The 15374-nt window shown below is 37.7% G+C and overlaps 1 protein-coding gene across 2 annotated transcripts; it reads right to left on the bottom strand.

The window, feature by feature from the left end:
* Positions 1-689: 689 nt before the first annotated feature.
* Positions 690-14447, bottom strand: slc4a1b (solute carrier family 4 member 1b (Diego blood group)). 2 transcript variants are annotated; one of them, XM_054749717.2, is made up of 17 exons: positions 14308-14447; positions 8024-8202; positions 7707-7842; positions 6102-6174; positions 5847-5889; positions 5299-5483; positions 4655-4868; positions 4366-4569; positions 4131-4279; positions 3848-4042; positions 3512-3760; positions 3324-3413; positions 3068-3234; positions 2746-2987; positions 2485-2654; positions 990-1163; positions 690-873 (listed from the first exon to the last, which is right to left on the bottom strand). In XM_054749717.2, exons 2-17 carry the CDS (start codon positions 8178-8180, stop codon positions 793-795), a joined length of 2529 nt encoding a protein of 842 aa, XP_054605692.2. In that variant the 5' UTR covers positions 8181-8202; positions 14308-14447; the 3' UTR covers positions 690-792. The 2 variants fall into 2 exon arrangements, with proteins under 2 accessions (XP_054605692.2, XP_015818671.3); XM_015963185.3 differs by lacking the exon at positions 14308-14447 and having other exon boundaries at positions 8024-9631.
* Between the last annotated feature and the right edge of the window lie 927 nt (positions 14448-15374).

The following is a 15374-nucleotide window of genomic DNA, read 5'->3' as shown; positions in this document are numbered from 1 at the left end:
GAGAAATGGGAATGGTGGAATAATTTATTTATTTTACTTATATTTTATGAGGATTACCACTTGATGAACCATCTCACTCAGTTGCAAGTGGGTCCTCTATCAAAGTTCCAAGAAAAAGACCAAAATTACAAAACAGTTTCAAACATAAAATCAATGGGGCAAAAAAATAAGTAAAAAATAAACTAAAATAAACATACAAACGGCGTAACAAATCTGAACAATCAAAATAGACAACTCTTAGAACAGATTTGTTTAAAATGAAAGTGAAAGTTATTATATATGCCTATTAATCCAAAAGAAAATCGGAAATAGTTGAGGGCTGGCAGTTAAAAATCATTTAACAAAGTTTTAAATAAACGAAAAGACTTAAAGAGAACGTTACCCCCAAATCTACTTTTTTGCTGATAATGAGTGTCTAACTGCAGTAGACATGTGTAGTCAATAATTTGGCACTTTAGTGCATCTTAGTTAAAATTTAAATTCATTAACCCTGTAAAGAGTCATTTTAGCACATACTGGCTCAAGAAAATGATTTAAAAGAATTAAAAAGTTGCTAATTGTCCCTTTAAGATAATTGGCATCTCAATAGTGCCAAGGGTAATATTTATCATATACCTTTGCTCTCACAAGTTTAAAATAGCACGATATAGAACTTTTAAAACAAAAAAAAAGAAAAACACTTTCACACATTTGTGTTCATCCAGAAGTTGAAATTTTATTTAGCTTAAAATAGAATAAATAGATTTTTTCTTATTTTTTTTTAAAAGTGACAGCAGCTATAATGGAAGGTGACTACAAAGGCATTTGGGTTTCACAGTACACATCCTGCCCAGGCTCCTCCTCAAATGTCACTTTGGCGTCATCGGCATCCAACTGAAACACAACAAATGAAAAAAAATGAGTGTGATTGCACACACACACACATGCACGCACACACACACACATACACAAACACACGCACACACATACACTGACAAGAGGCCCCTTACACATTTCATCTCCAGTTTGGTGAACAGATGACCAGTCATCAGCATTCGCAAAGGGATAGTGAGGATGAGTACAAAGGGCAGGGCAAGGGATATTGGGCTGGATTTGACGAGCCACAGAAGTCCAAGACACACCATCTGGATTGCTGTAAACAAGTGCATCCGTCCTGTGCTTACCTGCAGTCGAATAAAAACAAATAAAGTCCATTATATAAATTTTTTGATCCATTGTTCTTTTATTTAATGGAATACTTTAGTATCTATTAATCTTCCACTACTTGATCAGGTTGGGTTATTGACAAGTAACGGATTCAAGAAGGAAACCCTGACTTCCCTCCCCCAGCATCACCACTCAGTCTTACTAGGAACACCCCAAAGTGGTCCAATGTCAGATAGGATACACTGTATAATCTTTTCAGTAAGTTCTGATTATGCACATCATAGGTACTCTACCCAATCCTTACAGCTGATCCCAGGCAGCCTCCCTACGGAGGAAGCACATTTTGAATCTTTGGTCACAATCCAGATCTCATGACCGATTTATTTCAATTAAACTTTATTTATAAAGCCCCTTCTTACCCCCAATCAAGGGTACCCAAGGTGCTGAACAAAGTGTTAAGAACAACCATAACACAATAACAGTTGTATAATAAAATGCAGAATTAAACATTTAAAAGGCAGCAAAAGATTTAAAAAGCCATAAAACAAAAATGATCACAACAGTAAAAACATGAGTACAAAAGCTAAAAACTAGATCTAAGATGAACCTTCAACCTAGCTTTGAAATTGGGCAGCGATTTGAACTGTTTGACTTCTAGTGGTAGATGGCTCCAAAGCCGATGACCCAGAACCGAAAAGGCACGATCACCTCTGGACTTACGCTTTGACCGTGGAACCACCAGGAGGTCATGCTTACCATAATGTATCGATCTGGCAGGGACATAATGAGTCAGCAGTGTGGCTAAAAATTGTGGGGCAGTTCTAGACAAAGAGCTAAAAACAAAGGCAGGATCTTGAATAGGACACAGTGTTTCACTGGTAACCAGTACAAAGCAGTCGGGAGGGCAGTGACATGCTCCCATTTCCGTGCTCCATAAAGAAACCTGACCACAAGTGAAAGTTAGAACCTACTCCGACCAGACTCCTTGTTTAGCAAATAAACACCATCATTATGTTACTTTGTAAAATGTGCAATGCACATGAAACCTAAATGTATTCATCCATCTCTCACTCCATCATTTTTCCACTTGTGGACAAGACACAAGCGTGAAGAATCACTCCCAATGGAGAGATCGTACTATCCTTTTCTGGAAGAGAATCATGGCCTTTCACTTGGAGAAGTTCATAATATCAAACACAGAAATTTCAGTTCACATAATTTTGACAAAAAGCTTGTGAAATGTTCAAGAACAAACCAAATGTGATCAGATGTACATGAAATGAGACCATTTAATACACTGACATCAACATGAATTGATGAAGATGAGTAGATACTTACTCTGGTGGCGTAGGGTTCATTGGGGTGGTATTTCTTAGGAATGAGCAGCAGCAGCATTCTGTCCCAAAGCTGGATGCCATTCAGTGATGTAACTCCCATGTAGAGGAAAATCCCAAACAACGCTGACATGGGAATCATCTTTAGGATCGGCTCCATCAGAATTGACAGACCTTTACACAACATATGTGTGGTAAAAACACTGTTTGGTGTGAATTGAAAAGTTGATTTGTGGAGGAGATGATCACAACAGAAGGCACTCACCAACAAGCAAGGCTACAACGATGCCACTGACCCTCTGCTCCAGCACCCTCTCTATCACTGGTTTTTGCCCTTTGCTCATGACAGTAAGAGCGTTGGCATGGGTGACAGATCGAACCGTAGCAGCACTGAGCCACGGCACTCCAAATATGGCACCAAGTCCTCCCATGCCAACTAGAACAAGCAGGTCGTAGTGGAACCCAGAACCTTTGACCATCTTCCTCTCAGGTTTACTAATGATCAGACTGCTCAAAGACATGAAAGGCAAATCATTCAGGAAACATCATGCCTTCTGATAATCTGGTGAGGAGATCTTTACACTCACGTTGTAATCTGAGACTCCAGGAAGATAAGGATGAAGACGAGTAAGGCTGGAACGCAGGATGCAAACATCAACCACACAGGGAAAGACTTGTGCTCTCCAAATGGGTTGATGAGCCAACCTCTTTTGGCTGGGTTGGACACCATCAAACCTTTGGGAACAACTAATTTCTGCAAATAAGAAGCCAACAGGTTACAGTCCAATTACATTTGATGGTAAAAATCTAAGTTTTATATGAAAGGTCTAAAAGAAAGCTAACCTGAGTGTAGGTATCCTCAATGTTGTAGTCTACAACAATCATAAGGAAAATGGCAATAGGGACACCAAAGTCACCCATCAAACGCCTGACCTGGTTATGACAGAAAAAGCAGATGTTCACCATTAGCTAAAAAAGAGCTAAAGTGGTCTTTAGAGGTCTGTGTCGTGCTCTGCTTCTTTCCAGCTAACCTTTCCAGGAAGAAATGTCCCATTCTTGAACTGGCGCAGGAAGAAGGCGATAAAGAAACAGCCGAACATAAGGCACATGGAGAGGAGGGCTGTGTTGGGGTAAGGTGGTTTTATCGTTTTGACAATAACAGATATGTTGCCAGTTATGTTGTCATAGATGATGCTCTCTTCCACCTTTGTGTGCCAAGGATTTTCCAGCGTTCCGTTCAAATGATCGTAATTTAAAATCAGTGGATGCTCCTTGAAGATCTAAAGTAGGTTTAGAAGATTGGCTGTTACAAAGTTCATAAAGAATGTTGGTTAAGAAGAGGAAACATGAAGACAGTTTTAGTTTACCCTCCCCAATTTGGCAAAAGTTTCATAAATGAAGATGATGGAGATGAGGATGGAGAAGATCTCCTGGGTGAAGCGTGAGATGTAACGCACTAGGAAGCTGCCCTCAAAGGCCACGATGATCACCACAATGATGATGAGCCAGACTCCAACCCACACCCTCCCAACTATGTATTCAATGTCCTGGGATTTGCAGAACTGAAGGAAAGAAGCTACAGTTAAACTTTTGCTCTTGAGTGCATTTACATGTTCAAGGATGAAAAAGGGTTTTAATAAGTTGACTTACTGCAAAGAAGGCTTCCTCAAACACTAAAAGAGGACCTGAGAAACCGATCACCAGGATGGGCTGAGCAGCAACAAAGCAGAAAATTATGCCCTGAATGCTGGTGGAAATCAGGAGCTCAGGTACACCCATCATGTTGTCCACTTTATCAGCTGTAGAGAGGGAAATTTAAAGGTCATTTAAAGATCTACAGCAACAAGAAGAAGCTTTGTGTCCACCAACACTGACTTCTACATACCCAACAAGCCTCCGAAAGTGATGGCAGGAGACAAGGCCGCAAAGTAGATGAAGATGATGGCAGCAAGAGCCTGGGCATTCAAGGCATCTGTGATGTCACTCTTATAGTATTGGTAGCGTCTCTTAAAGTCTCTAATCATGCCACCAAAGGGTCGACCAGTGCGAGAAAGCGGATCATCGGCAGGAGAGCCACTGGCAAAAGAAACTGGGAGAATAAATTCTATTTAGCATCAGGGATTAAAATGAATTGTAGGTGTTTGTGTTTTTCCCAAGTTGTCGATGGTTCTCACCTCTGCGAGTCTCTGAGTTCCTGTGAGGTGTGAGGTCTGGAGTGGTCTGCAGCCTGTCCTTCAGTATTTTCTTCTGAAAGCTGATTATAGAACTAAGCATAGCTTCATTTTTGATTTCGGTTGGTGGGACGATGATGCTGCAGTCAATGAATTCCACCAAAGCGTCCGTCAGCTCTCTGGCACTCCTCGCCTGAAACGCTACCTGGTTATACACCTGGGATGAAAAAAATGAAGAAGAATGAAGAGGCTCTCACTAACATAATATGTTCTAAGATAGTAATTTTGGGTTTTCACTATGAGATAAGACATGTAAAATAGATGTGCTTATAATAAAAAAGACAAGCTTCTAAACCTTGAAATATGAATTATAGTAAATGGCCACTAGGTGGAGACATTTGTTCTCAAGAAACATTTATAGTCAAGAAAATTAAGACCTCACTGCCTGAAGTCTTAATCAACATATTTTTCCAAGTATATTTGCATAGTTCTTTCTGTTTTGTAATATAATTATTTTCTATTTAGATTAAAATAAATGTTGATAAATTAATCCAATGGATGCAGATGATGACTGTTCTGGGACCAGGTATGATGATCTAATGTATGCTCAGATATATTTAGTTTGCCTATAATGACAGTCCACTCACTTTATCAGCCATTAGAGCTGCCATGGCTCGACCCGTCTCATGGTAGTCCATGTCAGACTTGCTGGGTCCAACCAGAACACAGATAAAGCGAACAGGCACCGGGGCCTCCAGGGCCGAGTCGAGCACTGCAGCTTCCTTCAGACGCACAAAAACAATTGTGGCTTTCTCCAGAAAGTCTAAAGCTCCTGGTAAAATACATGAAAAATTATCGGTCTATTAAAGCTGAAATCAGAATGTTCACTAACCTCCTGGGACACAAGCTTTTGGTAGTCCCAGATAGCTATTTAGGTTAATAGAAGCTCATAATCACAAACAAACGAAATTATTTTAATTATGGTCAAAAATAAGAAAATATAAAAAATGTTTCCTAAATAGTAAAAAAAAAAAAAAAATGAATTCCCGAACAAAGCTGCAAAGATAATATAAAATCACTTTGGAGAAAAGCGTCTGCAAAATACATAAATAATAATGTTCTCAAAATGTCATAATTCACAGACATAAACAAACATTCTTAAGATCTTTTTTAAAAAGAAAAATAATACATTTACCAACTAACACCATAGATGCCTCGACGTGATCACATTCATCTTTCTAAAAGGAAAAAGAGCAAATGAGCAAACACTCCTCATGCATGTTGGAGGTTTTGCAACACTTAAAACCAAAAATGTCCCTGTGTCAAAAAGTCTACAAATTTATTTTTAAGAAGTCTCAAGGAAAAGGTGTTTGGAGGGCTGATGAGGACATCATTTAGATCTTTGGGCATCCTGGTGTCAATAATCAGAGATATCAAAGAGAAAACTTACTCTGTCTTTGACTGAAAATCTGTGCAGGTCTCCTCCGTCTGTCAGCTTTTGACTTTCTGGATCAGTTGACTCGCTTAATGGAGAATAAATGCATAAATACATTTTTAATTAAATAGTCACAGGTCACAGAAGCTGAACTATAGATTAAAATATTAATCAAGTCAATTAATCCTTTCATTTATTCATTTTAATCAAAATTAATTGAGTGATAATATTAAACATATTAAAGTCTTGACAGAATTGTCAAAAAGTATTAATAATCAATTCACAGATAATTTCAAAGATTTCAAAAATTTTAACACGTTGCTTATTTTACAAACAAATATGTTTTATGAACAGATATTCAGAAATGTCAAAACCGTTTCAAGGGACAATAGTAATTTTAGTCACAAAGTTTTTTTTTTCATTTGTATTTATTATCAGGTCATAGGGAGCCTAAGTCACTTCCATCCACTTCTGCACCTTGGGTCCCCGAAAGAACGAAAAAAATGAATGCAAGAAATCAATGCGCTGTTTTCTAATTCCGCTGTTATGTTCCATGGATTTCACATTTGATGTCTGTGAATTTTAAAGACACATGTTGATAAAAAGAATGTGCTTATTTTCGAACGAGGGGAAACATAATTTTAGGTTTGGTGTGAAAATCCAGTCCAGGACTGCAAATGCTCTTCACGAAAGTGACGTCATCGAATCAGACATGGAGAAAACTGAGGGAAAAGGGCTGTAAGTTTAGCAAACTTCCCACAGGAGGAAAGAACCACCATAAATCTGGCCATTTGGTAAGTAGCAGCTACGCTAGGAGAGAGGAGATTACGTGGTGACGTCATATATGCGACGTGCCGATGTAGTCATGGTAATTACAAACTTTTACAAGCTGATAAATCTCAAAGTACGTGACTGGCGTGGTCAAGACACCCATCATTAGTTATCATTTAAATTGCAGTACAACATATGTGCGACCCAGGGAGTAAGGCAAAGAGGGTTAGAAAATATCTCTTTAAACCTCGTTGACTTGCATTCATTTCTTTGTTCTTCCGGGGACCCGCAAGCCGAACGGAAAGGGAGGAGATTTAGGCTCCCTAATGCAACAATGTAAAATGAAATAAAAAACAAACAAACAATAGTTTTATAATGTTTAAGGAATTTTCCATCTTTGTTTTTATTATTATTTTATTTATTTATTTTGGAAAATATATCTTTAAAGTTTTATATCATTTAGCGTAGATTCAGCTTTCACCAGAGGCAGAAACTTTTCAAATAAGTCAGGGACTAAATTCAAAATGGCCACCTCGAAATACCCTTACTAGTAAGACTTCGAGCTTAGAATATTTAATTGAGATTTCTAAGTTGAGTCTATTAAATTACAGTTTCACGTCTGATTATTTTGGATGGTAACAGTCATCCATCCAACTGTGTTTAAGGCAAGGTCTCTACTGAGCACAGCGGTCATCTGGTCAGAGATCATTTCACATAATCACACGTTTGGTCCCCAGAGCAGCAACTTTCTTCCAGTTTGACCATTTAACCTTCCCCTCTCGTTAGAAGCTTCAGCTAAATGCTTAAATGTAGGTCAGAGTGTTTGAGTCACTGTTGGGTGGTGGATACCTGCGGTTTTGGAGCAGAGATTTCAGCACTCCTTCCTGGTCGCCAGACTTGATCTCCTTCTTTTTAACCATCTCAGCCACCATCTTCTCAGCGATAGTGGCTAGAGTCTTCTCCTCACAGTCAAAAATGGTCACAACTTGAGAAGTAAAGGGAACAATGCTCTAAAACGATGGTGACAGAAGAGAACTGATCCTAAACTTCCTCCACACCATCACTTAAAAATTAAAAACTTTAAAATGAAATACAAGAACTCACTTCCACATAATTTAAATGGCTGAAAGAAAAGAGACAAGCTTTTACAAGCTCTTGTCACTGACCAGTGTTCATGGTGCGGCGCAGCTGGATGAGGCCTTTGAAGGTGAGGTAGGAGATTTGTAAGGACGCCCAGACCCCTGCCTCGGGGTCCAAGCTCTCCTCGCCGCCCGCCCATCGGCCCGTCTCCTGCCAGTACGCCTGCTGCTCCTGGTCCTTCATTAGGTCCCCCTGCTTCACACACCTGTGAGGCACACCACACATGTAGAGGTGAAGGCATGTTGGGACAGTGAGGCACGTGCAATGAAAAGTTGTTGGATGAATTAGAGCTGCGCCGCCCTACAAGCAACAGCTTAGGCATGTGGTGAGGCTGTGGTTTCACTGGCCTCTTCACCTACGTCATTGAAGCTCACTCCCACCTAACTTTGAGAAGAAAGATGCTCCACAAAGCTGAAAGGTCAGAGATATATTTTGTTTGTGTTGTCAGTCAAAATCATGGATAAACAATCTACCATGAGGAACCCTAACCAAAATCCAGGGAAACACAAAGGTCTTTTTCACATTTATCATCCTGATTGAGCCTCATGTCATTCCTCTGATCTTGAGTTTGTTGTTGAGGTGTCAGATCCAGCAGGGAAATCCAAGCATCCCTCTTCTCAGCGACATTCTCCGGTTTCTCCTATTGGATCCTAGGACATTCCCAGGTAAGAGATTATTTATAATCTCTCCGGCAATGTCTGAGTCAGCTTCAGGGTTAACATCCAGTGGGACATCCCTGGAAAACCTCATGAGGAAGATAACTAGGACGCAACATTGTCAGATTCCTGAATCACCTCATCTTACTCCATTTGATGTTGGGAGCAGAAGCTTTACTCTGACCACATCACCTTATCTGACCCCAGCCACTCTAAGGTCTGAGCACATTTCAACCTCTTGTGTCTAGGAGCCAGAGGTGTGGACTCGAGTCACATGACTTGGACTTGAGTCAGACTCAAGTCATTATTTTAATGACTTCTGACTTGACTTAAAATCTATAAAGACTTACGACTTGACTCGGACTTGTATGCCAACGACTTGCGACTTGAATCGACTTGCATCTGTTGACTTGATGATGACATGAGCATATTTGATATTTAGCATAAAAGTGACACAACATGGACAAAAATCATAAACCATTCTTCGATCTGGGTGTAATCTTGTTCTGCTAAATGCCGCAGCACTTTGTTTATAATCAGTTTCAGTTGCACTTCCTGCTTGTTTGAGCAAATAAATGAAGCTTTAAGAAGAATTATTTCTGGATCTTAGTTATTATCATTGCCAATAAATTGAAGTTGGACAGATGACTTGATTATGACTTGAAAACTCAAAGTTAAGGACTTGGACTTGACTTGGACTTCCACATCAATGACGTTGGAATCGACTTGGACTTGATTGTCTTTGACTTGGACTTGACTCGAGACTTGACAGAAAAGACTTGTGACTTACTTGTGACTTGCAAAGCAATGACTTGGTCACACCTCTGCTAGGAGCTCACTCTGTTGGCCATGATCCAAATGTGGTGACCATTAGATAAGAGCTTGAATGTAGGTGGACCTGCATTTCATGCTTTCTGCCCTCGGTCATCACCAGCTCCATAAACCGGAGCAACACCCTTATTATGGAAAATGGAACCCTGATCTGTTGGGTCATCCCGTCCTATTGCCATTCATGAACAACACACCAGGATTCTTGGACTTTGACTGATTTATCAGGCAGTTCTTTTATCATTCAAAGACTTTCATGCAGAAATAAGAAGGTTTTGGTTGTAATAGAAATGTCCCAAATCCTTCTCAAAAGAGAAAACGTTGAAGTTTCAGTACTGTGTGTGTGTGTGTGTGTGTGTGTGTGTGTGTGTGTGTGTGTGTGTGTGTGTGTGGCTTGTGGTCCTCCATTCTTGTATTTTGTAGCTTAACGCTTGTGTTTACAAAAGCTAAACCTGCACTGTGTGTGGTTATTTAAAGTAACATCTGTGGGAACATGCCTATTGTGTATTTCTACCAGCAGGTATATGGATGCCATCATGATTGAGTTGGGTCTTGAGCCCACGTTCTTTGGAATAATTTTGAATGTTGCTGACTGACTTTTTGTGTAGACCACACTGATTGTGACTATTTAGGCTTTCTTTCTGTGTGTGATTACGTGTTGCAATGACCTTTTTGTTCTTTTAGGAACTTGGTGTGTTACGGGACTCCTTTGTCTGACCTTTTGTGCTGTGATGACAACAGTCTGTGACTGAATTGGACTTGTAGTCACTCCTGTTGGCTGATGTGTCTATTTGGTTTGTGGCTGTTCTGCTCATTTTTGTATTGAGGACATAATTCTATCATGTGCTCATAGCATCGATTTGTGCAGATCTTCATTACATGAAATTTATTTTACTTTAAATATATATTTGACCCATCTTTAAGGAGCAGTGGGCTGAAATCTGTATTGCAACCATGGGGCAACTTCAAGGTTCAGAATCATGCCCAAGGATGCTTCAGCATGTGGCTGTTGGGCCTGGGGATCGAACGTCTCACCATCAGGTGATAGGACAACCACTCTCCCCTTTAGCCATGCCGCAGTGAGAACCCATTTAAGTGTGGACCCGTCTCTTCCACTATGGGTTAGAGTTAGGGTTAGGGTAATTCTACGGCAAATGAACAAACCTTCAGCTTCACTAGTTTTTTCAGCAGCACTCAGTATTGTTTGCTTCTGTTTTCATGATCGGGTCAACAGCCCTGCTTCCATTGCTTCATGTCTGATTCTTAACATTTGCTAATATATATAACTTTTACAAAAGATTTATAAAGATATTTATTTTTTAAAAGATGTTTGCATGCATAAAGAGTAATTTGTCCATTACCAAACTGAGGCTCCATTAAAATCCATTTAAAACTAAATTGGAGCCCAAGCTGAAGGTATTTCTTCTGGGTTGTTAATGCTCACAAAATAATTTTTTTTGATGCTGTGTGTTTTTTATTAGATACATTTATTTCCTCAGGACAGAATCAGACCCTGAGTGTCTGAACAGACAGCTGTGGGATTTTCTTCCTAGCTTCAATTGACTTCTATTCATTCATTGAGCATACAGAAAACAGGATCAGCTGATTTCACCTTCATGCATCACTGCAGAGTAGACACACACATGATATTATGGGTGTTGTTTTCCACTGCAGCCAGGGTGTGGACATGGATAAATTTCAATCCTCTTCTGGACCAAGCAGACATGGATCAAGTGAAATGGGGAAGGTGACACTTCCCATCTGAAGTATACATGCTGGTCATCCAGCTCCAGCAGTATGCTGGCTCTGGGTTTGGTTCACTGCAACATGGTTTATAAATGATGGCTCACCTGCACTTGCTGTCTGTCTTGTTGTATGTTTGGACAGTCAATACGTGTGTGTGTGTGTGTGTGTGTGTGTGTTAATGCCTCTTACCGGACTGTTTGGATCTTCTAGCTCTGTTGTTTTTCTTTCAGGAAGCTGATAGATACAACATTTAAATAATTGTAGTGCAAAACTAATATTACTGAAGAAAAAACATTTTTAATACTAAATCAGCACAAAAATATTTTCATTTGTTGCACAAAACACTTTTTAAAACTCTTTCATTTGTTTTACATTTTATCGTGTTGTAGTGGCTTCTGATAATGTGTGTGTGTGTGTGTGTGTATATATATATATATATATATATATATATATATATATATATATATATATATATATATATATATATATATATGTACTTAAATGGTTCATCTTTTAAAATGAAATCTCTGTTGTATTTGCAGGTTGTGTATTATCTAAGACAGTGGTTCCCAGCCTTTTTCCCAAGGGACCCCTTTTTTTTACCAGTAAAATTTTTGACGACCCCCTCCCATTCTCTCTTCCAGTACAAACATTATTAAGAAATGATAAAATTATTCAAGCACATTTTAATATGCTTTGATTCAATAGATAGCAGTAATAGTAGACTCCAGTACAGAACAAAGTCATTAACAAAACCAAACAGAGCATAATGTGCTTAACAGTTTGTATTACTTTTCTGAAAACATTGTTTCTTGTAAACACTGATAAATCAATCATTCCTTTCAATAAAATTTTGACACATAAAAAATACACTGAGCAAAATGTACTTAAATATGTATAATACTGTTTATACTAGATGATTTACTGTAAATGCTGTGATTAATCAACCAGTCGTATCTTTAATGAACTTTTGACACTTGAAAATAAAACAGTGAGCTGAGCAAAATGTTTTTAAAAGTGTGTTACTTTTTCTGTACTAATTATTTCCTGTCTTAATATTAGTAAACTTTTCACTCATGAAAAAATGTGAGCACAATGTAGGCTATAAACAAGTAATAAATGAAGTTTTAACCCCTTAAAGTGGAGAGGTCTTGGTGACCCACTGAGAGGCTTTGGCGCCCCCTTGTGGGGGTCGGGACCCCCAGGTTAGGAACCACTGATCTAAGATAAAACATAAAGTTGTGTGTGACAACAGAAAGATTTATTTCCAAAACACAGCTGCTAAACTGATCAAAGGCTCAAAGATTCGGATTAAACCAGCAAGATATTTTCAAGGTGTGTGTGTGTGTGTGTGTGTGTGTGTGTGTGTGTGTGTGTGTGTGTGTGTGTGTGTGTGTGTGTGCATGTATACACGATGTTGGTGAGTTATATTTTTACTTTATAATTCGTTCAAATTAGCCAACTGCCCGGTTATCATTTAGATGTTTTAGAGTGAGTTTCTATGGAGAGGTCAGGCATACTTTCTAGTTTGCACTTTTTCACTAATGTCAGTTTGGAGAAACAGAATTTAGTTTAGTTTCACGAAAAATTTCACTGTTGTCAATTAATTAGTTAATAGTTATTCTGGCTGAGATTCTGATTAAAAGTGTTGCACACTAAACAGGAGATGCTACAAATAGGGTCCTCCACTTCTCACTGCAAATAACCATAGAATTCTATAAAAGTATGAAATGCAAATTTTGCTTCTATTTAAAAGTATGTAAATTAGTTTAGCAGTAGTTGCAAAGTTGTAAGAGTTTTAAGAATCAGCAATCCACTTCAAAACTGTCACTTTAGCCAGTAGCTTGTCAAAAGGTCAGACCGCATTTTAATTTCTTCAAAAGAAGGTCGTCAAAAGGTAACGAATGGATGGTTCACATCAATTTTACATAATGCCACTTTAAAGATCAGGACAAAACCTTTAAGATGATAAAGTATGCAGAAGTTTAATGCATTTAAGTAATTCTATTGAAGTTTTTCTTGTAATACTTAAAAAAAGAGACAACATAAAATGAAACATTTCAGAATTAAGAAATTTTGGTGTTTGGCTTTAACAATCAGCAATGATAATTAGTATAATGATTAGAATAGAAATGATCACATGTCTTGTTTATTTTATGTTTAGGAATGGTGAACAGTGTCTAATGCAATCATCAATGGCAAAAGTCAATTATTGCCCTTTCATCTTAGTCAATTTGGGACCATCCTTTGGTTTGGATGTTAGCAAAACACATTTGCAGGTTCTTACTAAATTTCTTCAAAAACTGATAACATAGTCTAGTGCACCACTACCATGCAGATGAGAAACTCTTAAAGTTTAAATGTAATAAAAAAAATTAATGAAAATTTAAAAGCACTTCTGTATGCAAGTGCAGAATAGAGATACCCAAAACAATTGGGTTTACTTTACAGTAATTATACAAATATACTGGTAACAGTAAAATAAATGAATATGAACCCTTTGATGCATGAATTATGAAATGTTCAACCATGATTTTTTTTACTTTTTTTTTTTCATTCATCTTTAGATGTGAATGAAACAAATTTCATATTGACATATTTTTTGTAAAATTTAATTTACAAATAATTTATTACATGTCCACCTCAGTGGACAGTGTGCAATCTGAACATGAAATATGTTGGCTTGACTTACTGAAGTACAAATGGAGGGGTTCAAATGCAATAAAGTCTTCAACAGCTGTGCTTAATAGCAAAAATAAATAAATAACAATTTTAAGTACCTCTCCACTGTAGTGACCATTATGCATCAAAGGGTTAAAAAAACAGATTGATTTGCTATTTTATGATGTTATAAAATAGCAAATCAATGTTATGTTATATGATGCTATGATGTTAATATCTTCTATTTCTATATCTCATGGGTATTTTTTTAAATTTACATAATTTATTAATATCTATAATAAAAAACAATAAATGTGCATTTTCAAAGAGTTGTTCTGCTTCCATATTTGCCATCCAGCAGAGTTACACTCAACATGCACTAGTGCCAGTAAGAGCTGCAGCAGATAAAAGTGACTTACCTGCTACAGTTTCAGACCCAGCGGACAGCAGTGTGACAGCTGATCGTCCCAAAAGCCATGACTTTATAAACACCACCTCTGTAAAGCCTCGTCTGGGTGTATGTGACAATGCATGTGGTGCTAGATGGGTGGGATGACCACATGTGTGCACATACACAGACGTGAACATGTGGCAGACTCCTGCAGAGCAGTGAGTTCTGCTCAAACTCATAATATTGATGGTAAATACAGTGACTTAGCATGCCAGTAAACCAGTCAAACTGTGTCATATTCAACCAGCATCTTATCACATTTTATGTCTGTGTTTAGTGGACAACAGAGTCAAGGATTACAGCCGGCCTGTTAATCTTCACTGAAATGCTTTAGCATCCTCTTGCTTTTCATCATGTAGACTCTTCACCTGTAAATAAAACTTAATAAAAAAAATTTGGGGTGGAAATATTGTTTCAGGGGTATCATTCAGCCTAAAATTGTTGCTAGAAATGATCATTTAAATGGAAACAATCTAATTTTTGTTAGAGGCAAGATTATGGGATTAAGAAGAAAAGTAGAAATAATTTGATGGAAAAATGTCAGCTCATCTAAAAAATTGTTTTGAAAAATAAACACAAAATTATTAATAAAACTAAAAAGTAATATGTCAAATAACCCAGTTTTAATTTAACTTACAGTAAAAAAAGAAAAATATCACATATATGCATGTTCACACTTTCGTATTTGGAGAGAAAACTGTAATTAACAAAAATTTACTGTAAACACATAAAACCCAATATTGCAAGTTTTTATACAAAGTAATTAACTCTCAAAAAACCTTGGATTTTATAGAATATTGTATTTTTTTTTCAACAGTTTGACCATGCAAGTATACATAAATATTTTTTATTGTTTTTTTTTCTATTAAAAAAACTATCTAGTTTCTTCTTTTCCTGGCACAGCAGTTTTCTGATATTTATGTGGGTGAATAAAAGGTTTAAATCCTAAAATATTACTTTAACCCCTTAACGCCGGTTGTCGCAAATTTGCATCAAATTTGCATCAAATCTGCATTCGCCACAAGTGCAACCTAA

Source organism: Nothobranchius furzeri, chromosome 16 (assembly GCF_043380555.1).
Source record: "Nothobranchius furzeri strain GRZ-AD chromosome 16, NfurGRZ-RIMD1, whole genome shotgun sequence".
NCBI classification, from domain to species: Eukaryota; Metazoa; Chordata; class Actinopteri; order Cyprinodontiformes; family Nothobranchiidae; genus Nothobranchius; species Nothobranchius furzeri.
Note: the sequence above shows the minus strand (reverse complement) of the source record. Positions and strands in the feature narration are given on the sequence as shown.

What these genes read in the sequence shown, in the direction of transcription:
- slc4a1b (XM_015963185.3), bottom strand. Translation starts at nt 8,222, where the DNA reads ATGTGTGGTGTGCCTCACAGGTGTGTGAAGCAGGGGGACCTAATGAAG. An exon ending in CTTTTGCCAAATTGGGGAGG is followed by an intron (nt 3,761 to 3,847) that starts GTAAACTAAAAC and finishes AACCTACTTTAG; the next exon opens with ATCTTCAAGGAGCATCCACT. An exon ending in CCAAACTGGAGATGAAATGT is followed by an intron (nt 874 to 989) that starts GTAAGGGGCCTC and finishes GTTGTGTTTCAG; the next exon opens with TTGGATGCCGATGACGCCAA.